We start from the raw sequence: 23,178 nt of genomic DNA, 5'->3' as shown, positions 1-23,178 counted from the left end.
ATGGTAAGGATATTAGATTAGATTACGAGGACACTCAGTCCTCGTTTATTGTCATTTAGAAATGCATGCATTTAAAAATGATACAATGTTCCTCCCGTATGATATCACAGAAACGCAAGACAGACCAAGACTAAAACTGACAAAAACCACATAATTATAACATATAGTTACAACAGTGCAAAGCAATACTGTAATTTGATAAGAGCAGACCATGGGCACAGTAAAAAAAAGTCTCGAAGTCCTGATAGCCCCAACATCTCACGCAGACAGTAGAAGGAAGAAACTCTCCCTGCCATGAGCTTCCAGCACCGCAGACTTGCTGATGCAGCATCCTGGAAGCACCTGACCACAGTCCGACTCTGAGTCCGTCCGAAAACTTCGAGCCTCCGACCAGCCCTCCGACACCAAGCACCATCTCTGCCGAGCACTTCGACCCCAGCTGCCAAGCAACGGGCAAAGCCGAGGATTTAGGGCCTTCCCCTCTGGAGATTTTGGATCACACAGTAGCAGCGGCAGTGAAGCAGGCATTTCAGAAGTTTCTCCAGATGTTCCTCCGTGATCTCATGTCTGCCTCCATCAAATCAGAATTGTGCACGGCCTCCTACTTGACAGATTACAGATACTCATCACTGGAGAGGCCGCGCGTGCTGCGTCGCGCCGCCATCTTCTCCTCCACATACACAATGACTATCATATATTTCAGTATTTTAGATTATGAGAACACTCAGTCTCTTTTATTGTCATTTAGAAATGCATACATGCATTAAGAAATGATACAATGTTCCTCCAGAGTGATATCACAGAAAACAGGACAAACCAAAGACTAACACTGACAGAGCCACATAAATATAACATATAGTTACAGCAATGCAAAGCAATACCATAACTTGATAAAGAACTGACATGGGCACGGTAAATAAAAGTCTCAAGTCCCGATTGACTCCCGAGTCCCCGATAGCAGGTGGCAAAAGGGAGAAACTCCCTGCCATAAACCTCCAAGGTTATACCACAGCCGACCACATCCAAAAACTTCAAGCGTCCGACCAGCCCCTCCGATACAGCCTCCCGAGCGTCTTCGACCTAGCCCCGGCCGCCGAAACAAGCAAAGCCGAGAATTCGGGGCCTTCTGCTCCAGAGATTCCAGTTACCACACAGTAGCAGCGGCAGCGAAGCGGCCATTTGAGAAGTTTCACCAGATGTTCCTCCGTACTCTCACTTCTGAATCCATCAAATCAGAATTGTGCACGATCCCCTACTTGACAGATTACTGATATCACTCACAGCTATCTTTTTTTTATCCCAACCTTTTTTAGCCAATTCTCCCCCTAAAGCACTTTCATACTTGCCAATTCTCCCCCTAAAGCACCTTCATAATTGCCAATGCCACTCTTAGGCACAATATGCTTTCTGGCGCCCCCATAGTGTAAAACATGTCTACCATATGCTAACATGAGGAAAAATTATTCTTCTTTAAATTATTATTGTCTTTAAGCCTAACTTACATAGTAGCTATGTGCTGTACAGCAGCTTCAATATCAATGTGATCCTAGAGCTTGAAAGCTTTTAACACGAGTTATATTTGGTTCAAGTTGTGAATGTAAAAGCCAAGTGTAACAATGTCCAAGCAGTTTCTGTTTTTTTGTGATTATGTGGTTCACTGTACTGAAGCCTCTTTCAACAAGGAAGGAGGATGGAAATGCAAGGAAGAACAGTCTGGCTCTTCTCCAAAGATCAATAAACTTCGTATGCAGTGTAGCCGTATACCACAAAAGCTGACATTTTTGAAAAGCATTTTATGCTGCTTCATCATTCTGAATGTTGATGCTACTCTTCCTGTTCTTCTACTTGCAAAGAAATGAATTAATTACCCTGTCCGGAGTTTCCAGATTGTTCAAATCCTTAAATCGATTCTGAAAATCCTTCTTCAGTGACTGCAGGTGTAAGCAGTACTCTTGCAAATCACCATCTGTTAAAGAGAGTGCCATACTTAGCATGCAGGGAAACTAAAACCATTCTTCTCCCAATGTTTTGCGTATATATTTCAAATTTTCCAATAGAAGTGGACACTGGACTTTTTGCTTGGATTAAATTGAAATTTCCACCCTGCATTTTCATATTTAGAATGTTCATTTTGTCAAACAGATAGATTAGGATGCCACATAGAAGTTCAATCTTGTTTCCCAACCTCTTGTCAACTTTGAGCAAAATTTCAACCAGAGTGTCAAAAGGATCAGAGAAACATTTTAAGCATTAGCCTTCAGCCTTTTGACAGCCAACATACTTCAGTGTGAAGACACAAGAGTTCAAACTCTTCATCATTATTTTGGCATAACTGGAGAATGGATTAGGTTTAATTTTGTTGATAGCGGGTGTTATGAGAGTCACGCTTGAAAGAAGTCGCTGGCTGAGGTTTTTGCTGATGATGAATTGTGCAATGGATTGCAAACAGAGTTGGAATTTTTTTTTCATAAATGCAACAAACCAGCATGGCAACCTGTCATATATGGTGCTCCATCTTTTGCACAAGAAATAGAAGTATTCCTAATTGAAATACTTTTATCCTCAATGTACACTTTGAGTTTGTCGTAGGTTGATTCTCCATTGATTTTTTAACATTTTATGAAAGAGTTTTTTCATAAACTTTTACATTTTGATAAACCGTACTTATGCCATTAGCAATGCCTCATTGTCTCGCATGGTTGACTTATCTACTTGTTTCCCAAATTCTGTTTTTTTTGTAACTTTGTGCATAGTTGATACTCAGTGTCTTCACTCATTTTGTCAATACTACAAGCTATGGAGTTATTACTCAGAAGATTTGGTTTTAAAATACTGGTATCCATTTTGAGGACAGTGGTGAGTGCTTCTGATACAGCAGGCATTATTAATGTTTCACCAATTTTATGAGATTCTCTACACTTTGCTATCATTTTGGAAATATTATAAGAAGCAATGAAACCACTATTAAGGTCATTTTTAGCTTACTTGGCAAATGACTCAAGTATGCAACGCTTTTCAAATGCTTCTTTCATCTTCTGGAACTAAGTAATACCATAAGGAGCCTTTCTAGGGTGTCTTATGGAAGTGTTCCTGCAATCTTGATGGCTTTATGACTTCATTAGACAGTGCAGTATTACAAATAAAGTCATTACTGATCAGACGGGAATGGAATAAAACCATACTCCAGGTATGTAACATCGTATTGATGCACTCTCTGTAGTTTCTGTTTCTTAGCAGGATTAGAATTCAAGGCTTCACTGCCTTCAGCCTCATAGAGATCACACTGTATGTATCTATCCATCATTAATGGGGGCTAAATTAAAATTAAAAAATTAACACAAACTGTGAATGCCTGTCGGATGTTGACGACAGCAGTGAGTTGACACGATTGGAACTATGGTAGCAAAGATGAAGGCAATCATAACAGCAAAAATTGCGTTGACAAGGATTCAGATTGGAATTTGAATTTTAGTCGTGATAGAGCTGATGTTCTGCAAGCTACGTTTATACTGTACCAGTTAGCGCGATTGACCAACCACGGGAGGTCTCATAATTATAGTGCCATAGTTAGGGTGCCACTTACTGCCCCCAATGACTTCTGTTTCCCCTAACACCCCCTTAGGACATGTAACTGCCCCTGTTGGGAATCGCTGACATTTTTGATCATATTTTAACTTGTAAAGTAGACGTCAATTATATACTTTAATCAACTGGTTCATAAATGTCCTTCAGGGAAGAAAAATCTTATACCTCTGACTCCAGGTTTATTAATGTGATTGCCTCTTAACTAACTCCTGAGTTCTGGGCGATAAGGAATGGGTAATAAATGTCAGCATTGCTACCGATCTCCTCCACCTTTGAGCAAATAAGTAAAACAAAACATTTGAATATTTTGCTGCATGTTTTTTTTAGAATAGCTCTAAATCACAGCATTAGAGTTCCATATCTGTCCTAACAAAATCTTTTTTTTTGCAAACAAGGTATGAGTGGTTGGATCCAAGTATCAAGAAGACAGAATGGTCAAGGGAGGAGGAGGAGAAGTTGCTTCACTTGGCAAAGCTCATGCCAACCCAGTGGCGGACCATTGCTCCAATAATTGGCCGAACAGCAGCCCAGTGCTTGGAACATTATGAATATCTTCTGTAAGTTGAAAATTTTTCTCGACATTTTTAGCTTTTACTTATTACAACACCGAAAAACGGTATTTGGCTTGTCAAGTACATTCTGGCTCTCAAATGAGCAAATCACATCAATCCCATTCCTGCTGCCTTCCCCCCCCACCCCTGTAGCCAACTTATTCTCTTTTGCTCACCCATGAAATCCTCTTCAATTCTTTTTACCTACACTACGGAGTAACAAACATTAACCAGCTAAACTGCTTGTACGTTTCTGCGTTGTGGGAAGAAACAAAGTACCCATTAGATCCTCTCAACCATTGAGAACATGTGGCTGCCAAACAGATAGCACCCACCGCCACCATCAAATCTGGGTCCCTGCAACTGTGAGTCATTTAAAACCTATGACATTCTTGTTTTATTTAGTTAGGTTTTCGTTTGGAATTGAAAGGCAGGTGTTTCATAATCAAGGATTCACGTGGTGTTGCGCACAGAATGTTGTAGGAACTTGGCAAATCAGGCAGCATTCATAAAGGGCAATAAACAGTTGACATTTAAGGCCAAGACACTGACGAATCTTGGCCTGAAACAACGACTGTTTATCTCCCTCCATGTATGCTGCCTGTCTTGCTGAATTCCTCCAGCATTTTTTGTGTGTTGCTCAAAATTGCCAGCATCTGCAGAATCTCTTGTTTGATTCACATGATGTTGATTTTCTAAGATATTTCTAAGCTATATTGACTGTTCTGCTGTACATATTATTTATTGCAAATTACTATAAATTACACTTTCAGATGGAAACTTTTATTCCTCGTGTATGTGAAGGATGCGAGAACTAAAGTCAATTCAATTCAATTCCAGTTTTACTGCATTCCATTTAGTTATTCCTTTTGTATTCAGCAGAAAGAAAAACTTGTATCTTGTTTGAGTAACTACAAAAGGAAAGGGAAGACAAAAATGAACTGCTGAAATCCTCGGATAGTAATTGAATCTGTGCAGAGTAAGAATCATGGAAAGCAGTTTTAATTTGAAAGAAATATATTCCATATTTCAATAACCTACTTTCCAACAACATTTTAATAGTATTCAATAACATATTATCCTTCTGTTGGGAATTTTTATTTCAGTGTAATGCTGCCATAAGCGTGCTTTTCAAATCTGACTCAAAAGTGTTACAAACTTTATATAGTTGATTTATTTTGCTGTGCTTGATTTCCAGCAAATTGCCAATGCTCATTGGCTTGTTAACCATTATATGGAGAGTGCTTTCATTCACAAATCGTGTCTTCCTTGGATATTTTAAGGATATCTGTATGGATGTAGATGTTTCTTGTTTATCACTGCAGCCTTTATATTTTGCAATAATGACATATTATTTTGTTCATTAACTTGTTGCTGCCAATTTGAATTATAATGAATGACGTGAAAACATTTGTATATTATCCTTTCCTAGAGGAATACTATCATTTTGCCATTGTAATATGTAACACACCGTCCTATATGGCTGGAGTAATCATTTTCTTTAGCAAATTTATTTTTATTGTTTATATTTGTAACCAAATTATGGTTAAAAAGCATCTTTGGTGCTCAGTTTGATTTTTTTTTTATAAATTGATGTTTCAAGAAAATAATTGAAAAATCAGTTATGCAGCTGACAGTGGTGTTGGGACATATTTCAGAGATAAGGCTGCCCAAAGAGATCAAGAAGAGGAAGCTGCTGATGATCCTCGAAAGCTGAAGCCTGGTGAAATTGATCCAAACCCAGAAACTAAGCCAGCCAGGCCTGATCCAGTTGATATGGATGAAGGTATTTCTGAGTACTTTTGAGCAATTGATTTGTCACTCAGCACTGAAAAAAAATACTGCAGCAACATATTACAGTATATTGTTACATATAATTCGGCTCTGTGACCTCCTTGCGAGGAACTTGACATTTGCAATGCCTAGTTAAAAAGAAATTATGGGATGGAGGGGTGTGCTGATTGAACCAAGTGGAAGAAGGGACGGAGAAGAGATGCAGTGAGAAGTACAACAGAACTTGTGTATTGCTTCAAGGCTAGCCTGTGGGGAGGAGAGAGGCTCATGGTGTCCTCCCCTCCTCAGCAATAAAACTTTCCATTTATGTAGCATATTTAATACAATATCTTCAGCTCCTTGAGATATGACCTACAGTACCAGGCTTGGAAGAGAAGTCATGTTTGGTGGCAGCCGTGGATAACAATGAAATCAGATAAAAGTGCCGCCCAGCTGAAAGGTGATAAAGAGGTATCAATGGTCAACCACATGAACAGCAGTAAGCAGGTAGAGAAAAGCTAAAACAGATAGATTGTCATTATCACAATTATATAGGATATCATTAGTGAATAGACTAACTTCGATACTGGAGAAGGAAACATCAATACAGGGATTCAGATACGTGGTTATATTGTCATGCAGCAACAAATGTATACCATGTCCATGCTGACTATCAAATGCATATCAATACTAATCTCATTTTTCAGGACTTGATCCATAGCCTTCCATGCCTTGATCATTCATGCCTTGATGCCTCAAGTACATACTTAAATGTCTGGGAGTATCAGACCTCAAAGCTGGGGTCCTTGAATAATCTGCATGTGGAGGTAGGGGGCATAATCAGTAAGTTTGCAGGTTACACTCGGGTTGCTGGAGTTGTAGGGTAGTCTTGTACTACAATGTGATAGTGATGTGTTGATGAAGTGGGCTGAGAAGCGGTAAACAAGAAGTGTCTTCTTTTGCACATTGGTTGTTTGTCATTCATTGTCAATGTAAAGTTTTTCATGAAATTCTATTGTATTTTTCGGTAAATACTTGCAAGAAAATGCATCTGAAAGTAGTATATGGTAACATACCCATACCTTGATACTAAATTTATTTTGAACTGTGAATTTTGAAATAGGAGTTTAACCCTGTTAAGTGTGAGATGATAGTTTTGGGAGTGTAGCGAGCAAATTAACATGGCTTACAGGCTAAGCACGGTGGAGGTGGGGGTTGTTCCTGTATGATGAGCTTTCCAATCCAATAACAGCAAGGCTCCAAAGTCAAAGAATATATTCAATCCTTTATTAGGAAACTAGCAAAACAAACAATGTTGAAGCAATAAAACTAATGAATCTAAAACTAGCGATATAACAAAATAAACAGTCTTAGCGTATTAAACAGTATTAGCATAATTAAGCAAATTTAAGCTGACTTAAGTGAAGTTGAGTGAGTTTAACTGTAATTATGCGATCAACAAAAAATAATCATCCCAATCACTCCTAGAGATGCTGCCTGGCCTGCTGTGTTTACCAGCAATTTTGATGTGTGTCACTCCCAAGAAGAGTTTGGTTACAAATTCATGCTTTTGTCAGTAAGCTCTTTACTTCTACCATGCCCCCAGTCATATGACTGCCTACCATAATAAACATAAATGCACAACACAAAATACAATGCAGACAGAAAATAGACACAAGGCTCCTACAGGGAGTGTTCATAATGCTGGGACTTAGACTATGTATGGCAAGGTCCTTGGGAGTATTGAGGAATAAAGGGATGTTAGTGTGCAAATCCAAACAACTTTCAAGCTGGCAGCCCAGTTCAATAATGTGGTTTAAAAAGGCATGTGGTATGTTATTCTTTAGTTGGAACATTGAATGCAAGAGCAGGAACGTTATGCCACATCTTTATAAAATATTGGTCAGACCTCTGTTGGAACATTTTAGTTATGAATATTGACTAGAGAGTTGGTTTATTGTCCCTGCAGTAGAGAAGGGACATGATTGAGGTATTTAAAATGAAGAGGGTATAAACAGAGTTGACTGCAGAAATCTTTTTCTCTTGCCATAGATGAATAAAACTAGAGGACACAGATTCAGAGTAATGGGAAATAGATTTACAGTGGATTTGAGGGCGACTCTCTTCATTCAGGGTGACAGATAGCTGGAATATACTGTTGCGATGGTGGTGGATGCAGAGTTGTGAACAGTATTACGGGGTGTCCAGATGAGTACTTAAATTGTCTGGGCATTGAAGGGTATGAGACAAGTGCTGGAAGGTGGGATTCCTGCAGATGGATGCTCACTAGTCAGTGTGGACATGATGGGCTGAATGGCCTGTTTTAATGCTGTATGACTATGGCTGTAAGTACAAAAATAAATTTTCCAATTTTTTAATATAATTTAAAAAAAATTATATAATTTTTAAAATATTTTCTTCGGAAAAATGTGTCTTCGAGTTATGAAAGAATTTTTTGCTTTAAAAAATGGAATAGCAAAGACATGCTAGTAGATTCAGTTAGATACAGTAATATGGATAAGTGGCAAAGAATAAAAGAAAAATTGCAGTCTGAAGCAATATAACGTAGGAATACAGGAGCTAGCTTAGATTCCATTGGCCAAATGTCCTCCTGTGTTTTAGTAAGTAAGAAAAGGTTAAGAAGCCGCAAAATATTTAATGAAAATGATGTTTGAACCTGCAACAAAAATACCACTCGTATCCAATGAGATTATTCACGTAAGGTAACAGAAATAACGAAGTTATAGGCATGCTGAAGTTTTTGAGTGGGAAGTTTATAAAAAATACTTTTAGAATCAGCTAAATAGAAATTTTATAATGTTGAGTATTTTCAACTTTGTTTATTCCCTTCTTCTCAACCTTATTTACCAAGGAAGTATTGATTCTAGAGTATTGATTTTTAGATTACATGGGATTACATAAAAAAATGTATTTTTGTTTTTAGATGAACTTGAAATGCTCTCTGAGGCAAGAGCTCGTTTGGCCAATACTCAAGGCAAGAAAGCCAAAAGAAAAGCACGAGAAAAGCAGCTTGAAGAAGCCAGGTTAGTCATTGTATACAGCATAATCTGCATCATTTTTAACATCTCAATCTTCCATTAGACAGAAATTCTCTATATTAACCAAGAAGCAAATGTGCTTGCCTATTTGTGTGTACTTAGTGGACATTTTTGTACAAACTGAAAAGGTAGTATGGATAGCTTGTTATCAATAATAATGGACAACTTCAAAATCAATAAACTAATTAATTAAGTTTACACAGGCAACCCGAGGTTACAATAGGGTTCTCTTCCTGAGAACCTTCTGTGAGCTCATTTCGTCATTAAGTCAGAAAAGTCAACTTTTCATAGCTAATCATATTTTGCTCCACATACACGTTATACTTCTTTCATTCCAATGAAAATCTACCTAACGTACTATATAATTAAACTAGTGAAATATGTGCTATATCTGATTATTAAATAATTACATGAAAGATTTTATTATTACCTGCTTTAAAAATGTATGGGAGGATTTGTGTAAAGTCAAATTTCCAAAAGTCATGTCATTTGTAACCTAGGGAATCTCTGTACAATAATTGTTGATGTCGATTGTGAATAGGTGGATCTCAAGTATTCTTGGAGTGACACTGATTTTTTTATTCTTTTATCCTACTAGTGACTTTGAAATGACTATTATAGATATTCCCTCTCTAAAGTCAAACATTGAAATGAGAATTTGGATTCACTCTACAAAAGGCCCGTAGAGGCTAAGTCACTGAGTAAATGCAATGCAGAGATTGCTAGATCTTTGGTTAGTGAGGGAGTCAAGGAATGTGAGGTTTGTGCAGGGACAAAAGAACAACCATGATGTAATTGAATGATAAGTCAGACACTAGGCAAGAAAAGCTGTACGTGCCGTCCTGTTTCGTGTGTTCACCTTCTCTTTCTTCAGCCAAACTGTACTGCTGCACTGGAATTTCATCACTGGTCATTTCCTTTACCCAAGAAAGTTGGTGGGGAATCCAATTGATTCAGTAATGTTATTTAGTGAAAAATAAATAATCTTCTAAAGTTAACCCAATGTTACTTAAATATGATTCAAAATCCTCAGTAATATGTTTGACTCTTAGGTGCCCTCTAACAAAAAAGCTAAACAGTTCAAAATCATTAACAGAGTGGTTATTAAATGGTGTCTTTGAAAGCAATAGACATATCTTATTCAAGCATTTAAAAAAATATATTCTTGATTTTATTAGACTTTTGTTTTAATCTGTTGGAGAAGATAGTGTAGAAATAGTAGATGTTAAAATGGCCAATGTCAATCCACTATGGCAATTATCTATGAATTTATAAAGTGATTGCTTTAGTAGGGATCATTATTGTTAATAAGCTCCTCTTGAAATGGTGGTTTGTGTTAAATCTCTTAAGCGTTTACAGTATTTCTGGATATGGATCTTAATAATTTATTTTAATCTGAATATGGTTTTGTTGCTAAAAGCATGCTGTATTGCGGATCCTTATTCAGGACCAGATTATCCCTTAACATTAATAAAATGTGCATCTTTCTCTCCAGCATAAACATTATCTTAAACTCCAGTAAAATAAACTAAATCTGTAATATTTCTGTTAATTTCTACATATTTCACATAACCAGTTTTGGAAATTGGCACTGCTGAATATGGGCACACAACGTCTTAATAACAGCTTCTTCCCCTCTGCCATCAGATTCCTGAGCGGTCCATGAACTATTTTGATCTGCTTGTTTATTATTGTAACAGTAATATCTTTGCACTGTACTGCTACCACAAAATAACAATATGCCGTATGTCACTGCTAATATTTGCATCTGATTCTGATTCTGGTCTGACGTTAGTGATTGCTTATTTTAAACCTAAATATTTCAAGTAGTGGGACTAATTAATGTTAACATGATGACCATTTATAACAGGAGAAAAATCTCAAAAAATGAATCTTATTCGCCTCAAAGTTAATATTAAACTTGGGTCTATGAAGCAGTTTAAAACAGAAACCTTTTAAACATAATAGTGCACAATTTGTTAAAATATTTGATATATTATAAACTTATCCCACAGCCTGTTGAGATTAACGATATTCTGTTGTTTCGTAATAAACTTTCACAAACTTAAAAAGTGACAACCTGTAAATGCTGGTAATCTGACATAAAATGTGAAAATGCTGGAGGGACTCAGCAGAGTGGGTAGTATCTGTGGGGTGGGGTGTGTAGAGAGAGAAAGTGTTAACATTTCGAGTTACTGACTTTTTCATCAGAATTAGACCAGAGAGAGGAGCAGTGATTCTTCATGGGGGCATTGTTGGAAGAGAAATGGCAGTGTTTCATTAAACTATAATCAAAAAGTAAAAAACTTTAGAAGTTGGAAATATTCAGCAGGTATGACAGTTCCAATGAAAGGCCATCAATCTGAAAAATTAACACTTTCTCTCCCCAGAGCAGTAGCCTGAGACTTTCTGAGTATTCATAATACTCGCATAACGTAGAATGAGTATTTGTTGATCTTTACATAATGAGAGGTTTCGGAATTGATCCTGTCAATCCCTTTCCTAACTGGTACACTAATAAGCTATAATTATATTCTATCTTCTTGGTAGTCATCTTATTCAATATCAAACAGAGTTTATAATCAAATGAAATTTTAAGTGGTGAAAACTTAGTAAAATAAAAATCTTTGTACTGTTTAATTGTGATAGACGACTGGCAGCACTTCAGAAGCGCAGAGAATTGCGAGCAGCTGGCATAGAGATACAGAAGAAACGAAAAAAGAAGAGAGGAGTGGATTATAATGCTGAAATCCCTTTTGAAAAGAAACCTGCTCCAGGCTTTTATGATACCGCTGAGGAAAACTATCAAACACTTGAACCAGACTTCAAAAGACTTCGCCAGCAACATCTGGATGGAGAGCTAAGATCGTAAGTTGCAGCAAAATACTAAATTGTTATTACTGTACTTTATTACATTTTTAAGTTTTTTAATTACATTATGTGCATTATATATTTACTGCTTCATTATACGGAGGTTCTTGTTGAGATTTATACACGTTAGGACATACAGTTTAGGTTTTCCCCCTAGACTTAAAACACTTGCCCTAGTGCTTGAGAACTAGCTGCACCTCTGGACAAGCTATTCCAATACATTTAAAACAGTGGCATCTACCTGATATAGTTTTTACACTAGTATAGCCTACTCTCAAAAAACAGCATTAATCTAATCTTGCTAACTATATCCTACTCCATCTACTCTCAGTCATCTGCGAAGCAATAGAAGATGTCATTGTTTATGCTCCAGGTTTTCCAGTTTCCTCCCACAGTCCAAAGACGGTCCAGTTAGTAGGTTAATTGGTCATTGTAAATTGTCCTGTGATTTGCTGGCAGCACAGCTGGAAGGGCCTATATCTGTTATATCTCTGAATTAAAAAATAAAGTTTAATGAGATGTCTTTAACTTCCATTACATTGAGAAATTGTGTCCATCAGTGACAATGACACTTTCAAATTTAGTGGAACACAGTTTATGAATGCAGAACAAGTTCCAAGTAAATTTATTATCAAAATACATGTATGTTACCATATACAACCCTGAGATTCATTTCTTGCAGGCATACTGAAAAAATCCATAATAGAATGATAACCATAACAGAATCAATGAAAGACTGCACCAAATTTATAGTGTCAGTTTTCACTGAACTGTTTATTTCTCGTAGAATTGTAACCCAAAATACCAGAGATAACTTGGGTTTTAAAGTAGATATAATTTGCCAGCAGTTTTCATCTTGCTTTTTTGCAGATCATATGTTTCATTGTTTCATGAGAACAGTTTCAGTAAATATTTTTAAGTTGAATTATGTCAGTTTTGAGCTTCTTGATCATACCAAGACACTTATTTAAAAATACATGTAAGTAGTTAAGTGAAAAATAAGCTATAGTCATTTTGAGTTAGAATTACCTTTCCAAATTTCAGAGCTCTATACAGATATGTTCATTTTCATATTATTTTATTTTATTCAGTGAGAAAGAAGAAGCAGAGCAGAAGAAAGATAAGCAGCGTCTGAAAAAGAAGAAGGAATCTGATTTACCTTCTGCTATATTACAGATCAGTGGCGTCTCTGAATTTACTAAGAAAAGAAGTAAACTAGTTCTTCCTGCACCACAGGTAAATGGCCACCTCAAACACTGCAGATGTAATAGTTTTATCTTTTGTGCTTTCCCTACTGACACTGCATTCTTCCAGAAATGTGAGAATACTTGTACCTCACCTAGTGCTTTTTTAAATTCTTTATTAGATGAATATCATTCAACTGGTTTCGTATGCCCATTTAATAATAGTAATTAATAGAAGTGTAAAACTGAATGAAGCTTTGTTAACCACTAATTAAAAAAAAACTGTTCTTTTTTTAAAAAGATCTCTGATGCTGAACTGGAAGAAGTGGTCAAAATTGGTCAGGCGAGTGAAATAGCCTGCCAAACTGTAGAAGAATCGGGAATGCCAAATTCTGCTTCCAACGCTCTTCTTTCTGAATATAACATTGCCAATACTGGTTTGAGTTTGCGAACTGCACGTACTCCTGCAGCACAGGATCGTATTCTTCAGGTAATCAAACCAAATTAACTCAAGGTCATTTAGCTTTGTATCGTAGCCTGTTGTACTTAAGTTTTATACCTGGAGTGTATTGTACAGTTAGGGATGGCTGCAATACAAGAAGCAAATAGTTTTTAATTCATATTTATAATTGGACTTGTAAAGAACAATTAAGATAATGGGTTGTTTTATCTAGAGTGGCAGAGGCTGAGGGGAAATCTGATAGAGATTTATAAGATTATGAGAGGCATAGGTAGGATACCTTTTTCCCAGATTTGAAATGTCCAATAGAAGAGCGCATGCATTTAAGGTGAGAGGGGGTTATTTCAATGGAGATGTGAGGAGGCAGGTTTTTTCACACACAGTGGTGGGTGCCTGGAATGTGCTGCTGGGTTATTGGTAGAGGCAGATACATTAGAGACTTTTAAGATGCATGAATGTGAGGAAAATGGAAGAATATGGCAGAGGGGATTAATTTAGTTGGCCATTTGATTACTAATTTACTTGGTTTGCCGTAGTGTTGTGGGCTGAACTAACTCTTATATTTTATAAAAACGGAAATGAGGCAGTAAAAGAAGACTGAAACCTCAGCAGAAATGCAAGAGGCTGCAGATTTTAAAATTGGAGCAACAGGCTGGAAGAACTCAGTGGATTAAGCAGCGTTTGTGAGAGGAAAGGAATTATTGATGTTTCATTAACAATTGTAGCTTACTTGTTTGCTACCGAAACCTCAGCTGTAGGAGATCAGAAGGGCAAAATCAGGACATGGAATACTCTTGGCAGATAAGGTAAAGGAGAATTTTGAAAGGTTCCAACAGTATATTAAGAGCAAAAGGGTACCTAGGGAGAGAATAGGTTGTCTTAGGGGTCAGTGTGATTGTCTATGTGTGGAACCAAAAGATATGGATGAGGTCTTAACTGAATACTTCTTATCTGTATTTACTGTATTACTGTGGCCATGGAACCTATGGAGTTCAAGAGGAAAAACTGATGTTCTAAAACATAACTACATTGTGCAGGAGGAGTTGTTGACAATCTTGAGATGCATCAAGTTGGATATCTCTTTCCGTGCCTGATCAGTTGTATCCTTGGACAGAGTGAGAAGCGAAGGGAGAAATCACTCAATCTTTGGCATAGTTTTTTTTTATCTTTGTTAGTCACTGGTGAAGACTGGAGGTGGCTAATGTTGTGCCTTTATTTAAGAAAGACTGCAAGGACAAGCCAGGCAACTACAGGCTGGTGAGAAAGTTACCAGAGGGGATTCTGAGAGACAGGTAATCGACCTGCATTTGAAAAGGCAAGGACTTGATTAGATATGGTCAGCATGGCTTTGTGCATGGAAAATCGTGTGTCATGAATTTGAGTGTTTTGGGAGGTGACCAAGAGGATTGATAAGGGCAGAGCATAGATGTTGTTCACATGGACCTTAGAGGCCAATTTATACTTCTGTGTCGAATCTACGCCGTAAATATGGCGTAGCTGCGTACCCTATGCCATAGCCTGATGCGCACCTCCCCAAAAATGTAACCATGTATCACGGCAACGCAGACCGCAACAACTGTGATTGGTCCACTTGGTAGCATTGCTTGGAGACGATGAACCAAGTCACCAAATCTACCTGCCAACATCCAGACTCGGGCATACATAGTGAATAGTAAGGCCCTGAGGAGTGTTGGAGAGCAGTGATCTTGGGGTGAAAGTGCATAGTTCCCTGAAAATAACAAAGTTAGACTGGATGGTGAAGAGGGGGATTGAGTCCACGAATGATAACATTATGTTGTAACTGTACAAGACATTGGTGTCGTCACAGTTGGAGCATTGTGTGTAGTACTGGTTGCTATACTATAGGACAGCTGAGATTAAGCTAGAGAGAGCGCAGCAAAGACCAAATAGATGTTGCTGGACTGGAGAACTTGTTTCCTTGGAGTTAGGGAGGATGACGTTTGACTCAAAGGCTCAAAAAAATCATGAGGGGCATCGACAAGGTGTGTGGCCACGATACTTTCCCAGAGTAGCGGAGACTAAAATAAGTGGTTATTGGTTCAATGTGTGAGGGGCTGCAATTTCATGTGGAAGGTGGTCCATATATGGAACAAGCTGCCAGAGGACATTGTAGAGGTTGGTACAATAACAACATTTAGACTATAGGAGCAGAATTAGCCCATTCAGCCCATTGGGTTTGCTCTGCCATTCCATCATGGCTGATCCCGGATCCCACTCAACCCCATACACCTGCCTTCTTGTCATATCCTTTGATGCCCTGACTGATCAGGAAACAATCAACTTCCACCTTAAGTATATCCATGCAGTTTGTCTCTACCACAGTCTGTGGTAGAGCATTCCACAGATTCACTACTCTCTGGCTTAAAAAAAAATCCTTCCTGATCTCTGTTCTAAAAGGCCGTCCCTCAATTTTGAGTCTCTGGATACCCCACCATAGGACACATCAACCCTACCTAGCCCTTTCAACATTCGGTAGGTTTCAATGAGATCCCCATGCATTCTTCTGAATTCCAGTGAGTACAGGCCTAAAACTGCCAAATGCTCCTCATGTTAACCCTTTCATTCCTGGATTCATCATCATGAACCTCCTCTGGACTCTCTCCAATGACATCACAACCTTTCTGAAGTATGGGGTCCAAAACTGTTGACAGTACTTCAAGTGTGGCCTACTAGTGTCTTATAAAACCTCCGCATTATCTCCTTGCTCTTATATTCTATTCCCCTTGAAATAAATGCCAACATTGCATTTGCCTTCTTTACCACAGACTCAACCTGTGAATTAACCTTCTGGGAGTCTTGCACAAGGACTCCCAAGTTCCTCTGCACCTCCCCATTTAGATAAAAGTCCACACTATTGGTTCCTTTTACAAAAATGCATTATCGTATATTTCCTAACATTGCCACTTTTTGCACATTCTTCCAATTTGTCTAAGTCCTGCTGCAAACATATTGCTTCCTCACTCTTACCCCTCCGCCTATCTTCGTATTGTCAGCAAATTTTGCCACAAAGCCAATCAATTTCATCATCCAAATCATTGACAAACAATGTGATAAGTAGTGGTCCCAATGCTGACCTCTGAGGAACACCACTAGTCACAGGCAGCCAACTAGAAAAGACCTCCTTTGTTCCCAGTCGCTGCCTCCTGCCTGTCAACCATTCCTCTTTCCATGCCAGTATCTTTCTTGTAACGCCATAGCATTTTATCTAGTTAAGCAGCTTCGTGTGGCACCTTGTCAGATATTTAAAAGACATTTGGACAGGTGTGTGAATAGGAAATTTTTATAAGGTTCTCGACTAAAAGCAAATGGATGAGCTCAGGAAGTCACCTTTGTCAGTATGAATAAGTTGGGCCAAAGGGCCTTTTTCTACATTTTTATGACTCTATGACTGTAGTGCATTGCTATTATGTGGCAGTATCTTGCAGATATTTTGCTTGCATTTCACTAATTACTGAAAAACACGTGACTTTATATGGGTGAGTAAATAGTATGTTCATGTTTTGAATGAGGTCCATATCTTAGATGAAGTTGTGGAGATTTTAGTCCTCACATTGACTTTTCCAAAACTGTCAAATTATGTTGTACTTTCTGTGAAGTTAGACTGCTAAGATTCAGGTTTACATAGAAACATAGAAAATAGGTGCAGGAGTAGGCCATTCGGCCCTTCGAGCCTGCATCGCCATTTATTATGATCATGGCTGATCATCCAACTCAGAACCCTGCACCAGACTTCCCTCCATACCCTCTGATCCCCCTAGCCACAAGGGCCATATCTAACTCCCTCTTAAATATAGCCAATGAACTGGCCTCAACTGTTTCCTGTGGCAGAGAATTCCACAGATTCACCACTCTTTGTGTGAAGAAGTTTTTCCTAATCTCAGTCCTAAAAGGCTTTGCCTTTATCCTCAAAACCGTGACCCCTCGTTCTGGACTTCCCCAACATCGGGAACAATCTTCCTGCATCTAGCCTGTCCAATCCCTTTAGGATTTTATACGTTTCAATCAGATCCCCCCTCAATCTTCTAAATTCCAACGAGTACAAGCCTAGTTCATCCAGTCTTTCTTCATATGAAAGTCCTGCCATCCCAGGAATCAATCTGGTGAACCTTCTTTGTACTCCCTCTATGGCAAGGATGTCTTTCCTCAGATTAGGGGACCAAAACTGCACACAATACTCCAGGTGTGGTCTCACCAAGGCCTTGTACAACTGCAGTAGTACCTCCCTGCTCCTGTACTCGAATCCTCTCGCTATAAATGCCAGCATACCATTCGCCTTTTTCACCGCCTGCTGTACCTGCATGCCCACTTTCAATGACTGGTGTATAATGACACCCAGGGCTCGTTGCACCTCCCCTTTTCCTAATCGGCCACCATTCAGATAATAATCTGTTTTCCTATTTTTGCCACCAAAGTGGATAACTTCACATTTATCCACATTAAATTGCATCTGCCATGAATTTGCCCACTCACCCAACCTATCCAAGTCACCCTGCATCCTCTTAGCATCCTCCTCACAGCTAACACTGCCGCCCAGCTTCGTGTCATCCTCAAACTTGGAGATGCTGCATTTAATTCCCTCATCAAAGTCATTAATATATATTGTAAACAACTGGGGTCCCAGCACTGAGCCTTGTGGTACCCCACTAGTCACTGCTTGCCATTCTGAAAAGGTCCCGTTTATTCCCACTCTTTGCTTCCTGTCTGCTAACCAATTCTCTATTCACATCAATACCTTACCCCCAATACCGTGTGCTTTAAGTTTGCACACTAATCTCCCGTGTGAGACCTTGTCAAAAGCCTTTTGAAAATCCAAATATACCACATCCACTGGTTCTCCCCTATCCACTCTACTAGTTACATCCTCAAAAAATTCTATGAGATTCGTCAGATATGATTTTCCTTTCACAAATCCATGCTGACTTTGTCTGATGATTTCACCACTTTCCAAATGTGCTGTTATCACATCTTTGATAACGGACTCCAGCAGTTTCCCCACAAGCGACATTAGGCTAACCGGTCTATAATTCCCCGGTTTCTCTCTCCCTCCTTTTTTAAAAAGTGGGGTTACATTAGCCATCCTCCAATCCTCAGGAACTAGTCCAGAATCTAACGAGTTTTGAAAAATTATCTCTAATGCATCCACTATTTCTTGGGCTACTTCCTTAAGCACTCTGGGATGCAGACCATCTGGCCCTGGGGATTTATCTGCCTTTAATCCCTTCAATGTACCTAACACCACTTCCTTACTAACATGTATTTCGCATGTAGATAACATGTATTTAAAATATGTTTATTTTACAATACATAATTATAGGTCACCCCTGTTAGGTTCTTTAGTTTTTTGAGACTAAGGGACTTAATATTGCATGTGAAGTGCTTTGAGAGACTGGTCTTGGCACATGTCAGCTCCAACCTCCCAGAACACTATGACACTCTGTAATACAACTACCTCTGAAACAGGTTCATGGGAGGTGCTATCTTCCTGGCCGTATACTCACCTCTGGAGCATGCAGATAACATCTGCACCAGAGTCCTATTTACCAACTGTAGCTCTGTCTTCAATTCCAAACAAATGCAGCCCTGGAACTCCCTTTCCAGCTGGTTGCTTGGTTTCCTGATTAACTAACTGCAATCAGTAGAGATGGGCAGCAACACCTCTGCTATGATTATTGTCAACACCAGTTCCCTACGAGGCTGTGTCCCAGCCCCGTGGTTTACTCTCCCTACATTCACAAATATCTGGCCAGATTGTGCTCTAACTCCATCAAAAAGTTTGAAGATGAGCGGGCCAGATCTTAAATAACAATGAGATGGATTAGATGGAGAAGGTAGAGAGCGTGGTGTCATGACAACAACCTTTCCCTCATTGTCAGCAAAACAAAAGAGTTGGTCATTGTTTTTTGGAAACAGTGCTAAGATGGAGATGGATAAGAGTTTCAAGTTCTTGGGTATAATCGATAACTTGTTCTGGTGCTATTGATGCTATTGTTAAGAAAGTGCACCATTCCTTCATTTAGGAGGCTAAAGAAATTCGGCATGTCCCCTTCGACCCTCACCAAAATTTTTACACTGTAGCTGCACCACAGAAATCATTCTATCTAGATGCATCATGGCTTGGTATGATTTTGTTCTGCCGAAGATGGCAAGAAATTGCAGAGTTGTAGACCCAGATCAGTCTAAACTTCTCACTGCCTTAGGAAAAAAACAGCCAGCATAATCGAAGACCCCCTCCTACCATATACATTCTCTCTCCTCCTCCCTTCAGTCAGGCAATATATACAAAAGCCTGAAAATAAGCAAAGTTGAAAGTAAATTTATTATATGTTACCATATACAACCATGAGATTCATTTTCTTGCGAGCATACTCAGTAAATCCATGAACCGTAATATAATCAATAAAAGACCGCAACCCAACAGGGTGGGCAAACAACCAGTGTGCAAAAGACAATGTACAAAGAAAAATAAATAAGCAATAAATCTTGAGAAGGTGAGATGAAGAGTCCTTGAAAGTGAATCCATAGGTTGTGGAAGCAGCTCAGTGATGAGGCAAGTGAAGTTATCTCTACTGGTTCAAGATCCTTGATGGTTGAAGGGTAATAACTGCTCCTGAACCTGGCAGTGTGGGTCCTGAGATTCTTGTACCTTCCTGATGGTAACAGTGAGAAGAGAGCTCCAACTACTAGGCTCAAGGACAGCTTCTATTCTGCTATTCGTCCATCGTCGACGTCGATGAGGACCTCGACATCAGATGGTGTCGAGACTAGTGCATGATTTGGATTCAAGTCAGCCTCACTCTGTCTTCCCAATTCCCATCTGGATCCAGTGGCAAGACAGAGTCGAGACGGCTGGAGATGGGACTAGGCGCAGTGGATGACCAGGATGTCTTCTGTGTCTTGTCCTGCTCTACATGTTCCACGACGCTTGCAGAGACCGCCTTTTTGACCATTGGACCTTCCATTGGTCTCTTCGCTCAATCCACCGGAGTCTGTCTTCACATGCTGGGATAGACAACTCACTATCTCACCGAGGGTTTGAGACCCGTCGGCTACCCTCACCTGGTTTAGCCAGCTTGTCGAAGCCGTTGCCCGGGGTGTGGCCGCTGTCGCATGCAAACAGCTACAGGGAGCCACAGGTGAGAGCTGAGTGCCAGATGGGGACCAAAGGTGGACTAACCGCCTTGAAAAGGACGCGACATGTTCCCCCTCCAGAGGTGCTACCCCTCCCTGACACCCCATACACCCCATTATAAGACTATTGAATGCCTCTTATAAAGATAAACTCACAATGTCCCCTGCACCTTATTGTCTACCTGCACTGCACCTTCTCTAAGATAATAACACTATACACAGCTTCTGTTATTGACTTTACATTGTACTACCTTGGTGTACTGATCTTGTGAAGTGATCTGTATGGATGGCATGAGAGAAACAAATTTTTAACTGTATTTCAGTACATGTGACAGTAATAAACCAATTATCAGTACAAGAATGTATTTGTCTTCTATCCTCTGCAACGCCAGTGCCCTTATCATCTTGATTATACACGTTTTATTTACGCATATGACTGAGCTGAATGACATACAAGTTAGACAATTTTCTATTATCCACGCTAGAGTCCTTCATTGGGAAAAGTGAGAATGGGAGCATTATTTTAGTTTCTGTCTCTTAAACTCAAATGAGGCAATTTTTAAAAAAAAATGCATTTTAGTGAGTTACAGTTTTTTGGAGGGCTACTATTTTGATTTAATTTTATTTTCTCCCTCTGTTGGAATAGTATAGGAAGATGCCCGGTCACTTCATTGCAGTGCTTTGGTTCTGCAGCGGCTCATGTACTTTAGAGTAGGTTTTGTGGAGTGTTGGAGATGAGTTCCTGGTTTTAGGCTATGCGTGAACTCAGGTGAAAATTAAAAACAAAAGGTAAATATGTAAATGAAATTGGGTGCTAAACTGGATTTTGTTTTTAATATACAGGAAGCTCAAAATTTAATGGCACTGACAAATGTTGATACACCTTTAAAAGGTGGACTGAATACCCCACTCCATGAAAGTGATTTTTCGGGAGTAACCCCACAGCGACAGGTAGTTCAGACACCAAATACAGTCCTCACGACACCTTTCAGGTAAGCCTTAACATGTTTTTCTTAATGTAGTAATTTAATTTTTTGCCCAGTTTTGAATAATTGTTTCAGTGAAACTATAACTCTTGATTTTAGAACTGATAAAATTATATTTACTGACGTTTGCTTAATTTTCATTTTGTAATGCTTCAAGTTTTGTACTTTGTTTATTTTCATTTTGCATATTAATTGTGACATCTAGATAAAACACTTCACAGATTATAAGACATTTATAAAGAGAAAATATAGTTCTTCTCATCTGTCACTTTTGATATTCAAATCTTAAACACAGATTGTAAAATGATAACCAGATATAAACGAAGTCCAGATTATAAAGTCAATTTGATCTGGGTGAGATTATTTGCATTCGAGGGAAGTAAATTGGACATTCATCTCCGCTTCAGGGTGGAGGAGACAGAAAAACGAGAAATAAGATGGGGAGAAATGAAAAGGTGAAGGGGAGTGATCCTGTCAACAACACTATAGATAAAATAACTCATCTCTGTATTCTATTTGATGTCATCTTTGCAGCATTAATTCATCTGCGTCCGGCATGAATGACAGTTTCGTAAAATATCTTATTTTAAAATGTTTAGGACCCCAACACATGGGAGTGATGGTTTGACTCCACGTAGTGGAATGACACCTAAACCTGGTGTGGCAGTGACTCCTGGAAGGACTCCTTTACGAGATAAGTTGAATATCAATCCTGGAGAGGAAGTAGTGGATTACGACCCTTCATTCACCAAGCAACTGGTAAGAACTAGGGTATTTCTGGAGTTCAGTTTTAATAAGAAAAATGAATAGTTTTTTGCTGGTACATTAAGCCAAGCACACTGACTCATTTAAGCTTAAGTGCTTGCCTAGAGACTGAAGTTCCACTGTGAGCCATGTGCCAGCTGGAGTTAGTTTGATTAGTTACAGTTTTTGTTCTGAAGGCTTTGCAGTGATTACAGGAGAGAATAGATATCACAAACTAACATTCACATGATTCTACACACGCTAATATTTATCTGATTTCGTTTGAGAGTCAGGATTACACATGAATGAGCTTTGAAAATAAGTAGCTGTATTTTTGCCACAAAGCTCTACCCTGACCCAAAACCTATTCTACACAAGTCAACACTAATAGTACAAGTTCCTGATAAGAAATTGGATCTGAAGACCATAAATGACTTTCTCCCTTCTGTTTTTTTAGCAATCAAAGGCATTGATCCCATTTGTGAGTTCAGTATTCACCAGGATGTTGCCTGGTTTGGAACAATTTAGTTATAAGGAGTATTTAGAAAGGGTGGATTTGATTATTTTCCCCCTAGAGCAGAGGTGGCTGAGGGGTGAGCTAATAAAGGTATATAAAGGTTTGATAGGGTAGATAGTAAATACATTTTTCTCATGGTGGGGCTACTTAAGATGAGAGGCATAGGTTTATTATGAAAAGTAGGTGGTTTAGAGCAGTGGTCTCCAACCTCTGGGCCGTGGACCGATACTGGGCCGCGAAGCATGCAGGGGTGCAGTGGTAGCCGGAGTGCACCCAACACATCTTTAAGGAAAAAGCCG

At 38.9% G+C, this 23,178-nt stretch overlaps 1 protein-coding gene across 1 annotated transcript in view; it reads left to right on the top strand.

Annotated features, from left to right (window-relative positions):
• The window catches only part of cdc5l (CDC5 cell division cycle 5-like (S. pombe)), a 59,921-nt gene that overhangs the window by 10,977 nt on the left and 25,766 nt on the right, over nt 1-23,178 (top strand). The window contains exons 3-10 of the mRNA XM_063070791.1: nt 3,981-4,142; nt 5,795-5,922; nt 8,854-8,953; nt 11,618-11,836; nt 12,931-13,075; nt 13,325-13,513; nt 21,476-21,624; nt 22,218-22,377. Of these exons, the coding sequence (XP_062926861.1) occupies nt 3,981-4,142; nt 5,795-5,922; nt 8,854-8,953; nt 11,618-11,836; nt 12,931-13,075; nt 13,325-13,513; nt 21,476-21,624; nt 22,218-22,377 (1,252 nt within the window). The remainder of the gene's footprint in view (nt 1-3,980; nt 4,143-5,794; nt 5,923-8,853; nt 8,954-11,617; nt 11,837-12,930; nt 13,076-13,324; nt 13,514-21,475; nt 21,625-22,217; nt 22,378-23,178) is intronic.

This window comes from Mobula hypostoma, chromosome 2 (assembly GCF_963921235.1).
Source record: "Mobula hypostoma chromosome 2, sMobHyp1.1, whole genome shotgun sequence".
Classification (NCBI taxonomy): domain Eukaryota; kingdom Metazoa; phylum Chordata; class Chondrichthyes; order Myliobatiformes; family Myliobatidae; genus Mobula; species Mobula hypostoma.
This window is presented reverse-complemented; position numbering and strand designations above follow the sequence as displayed.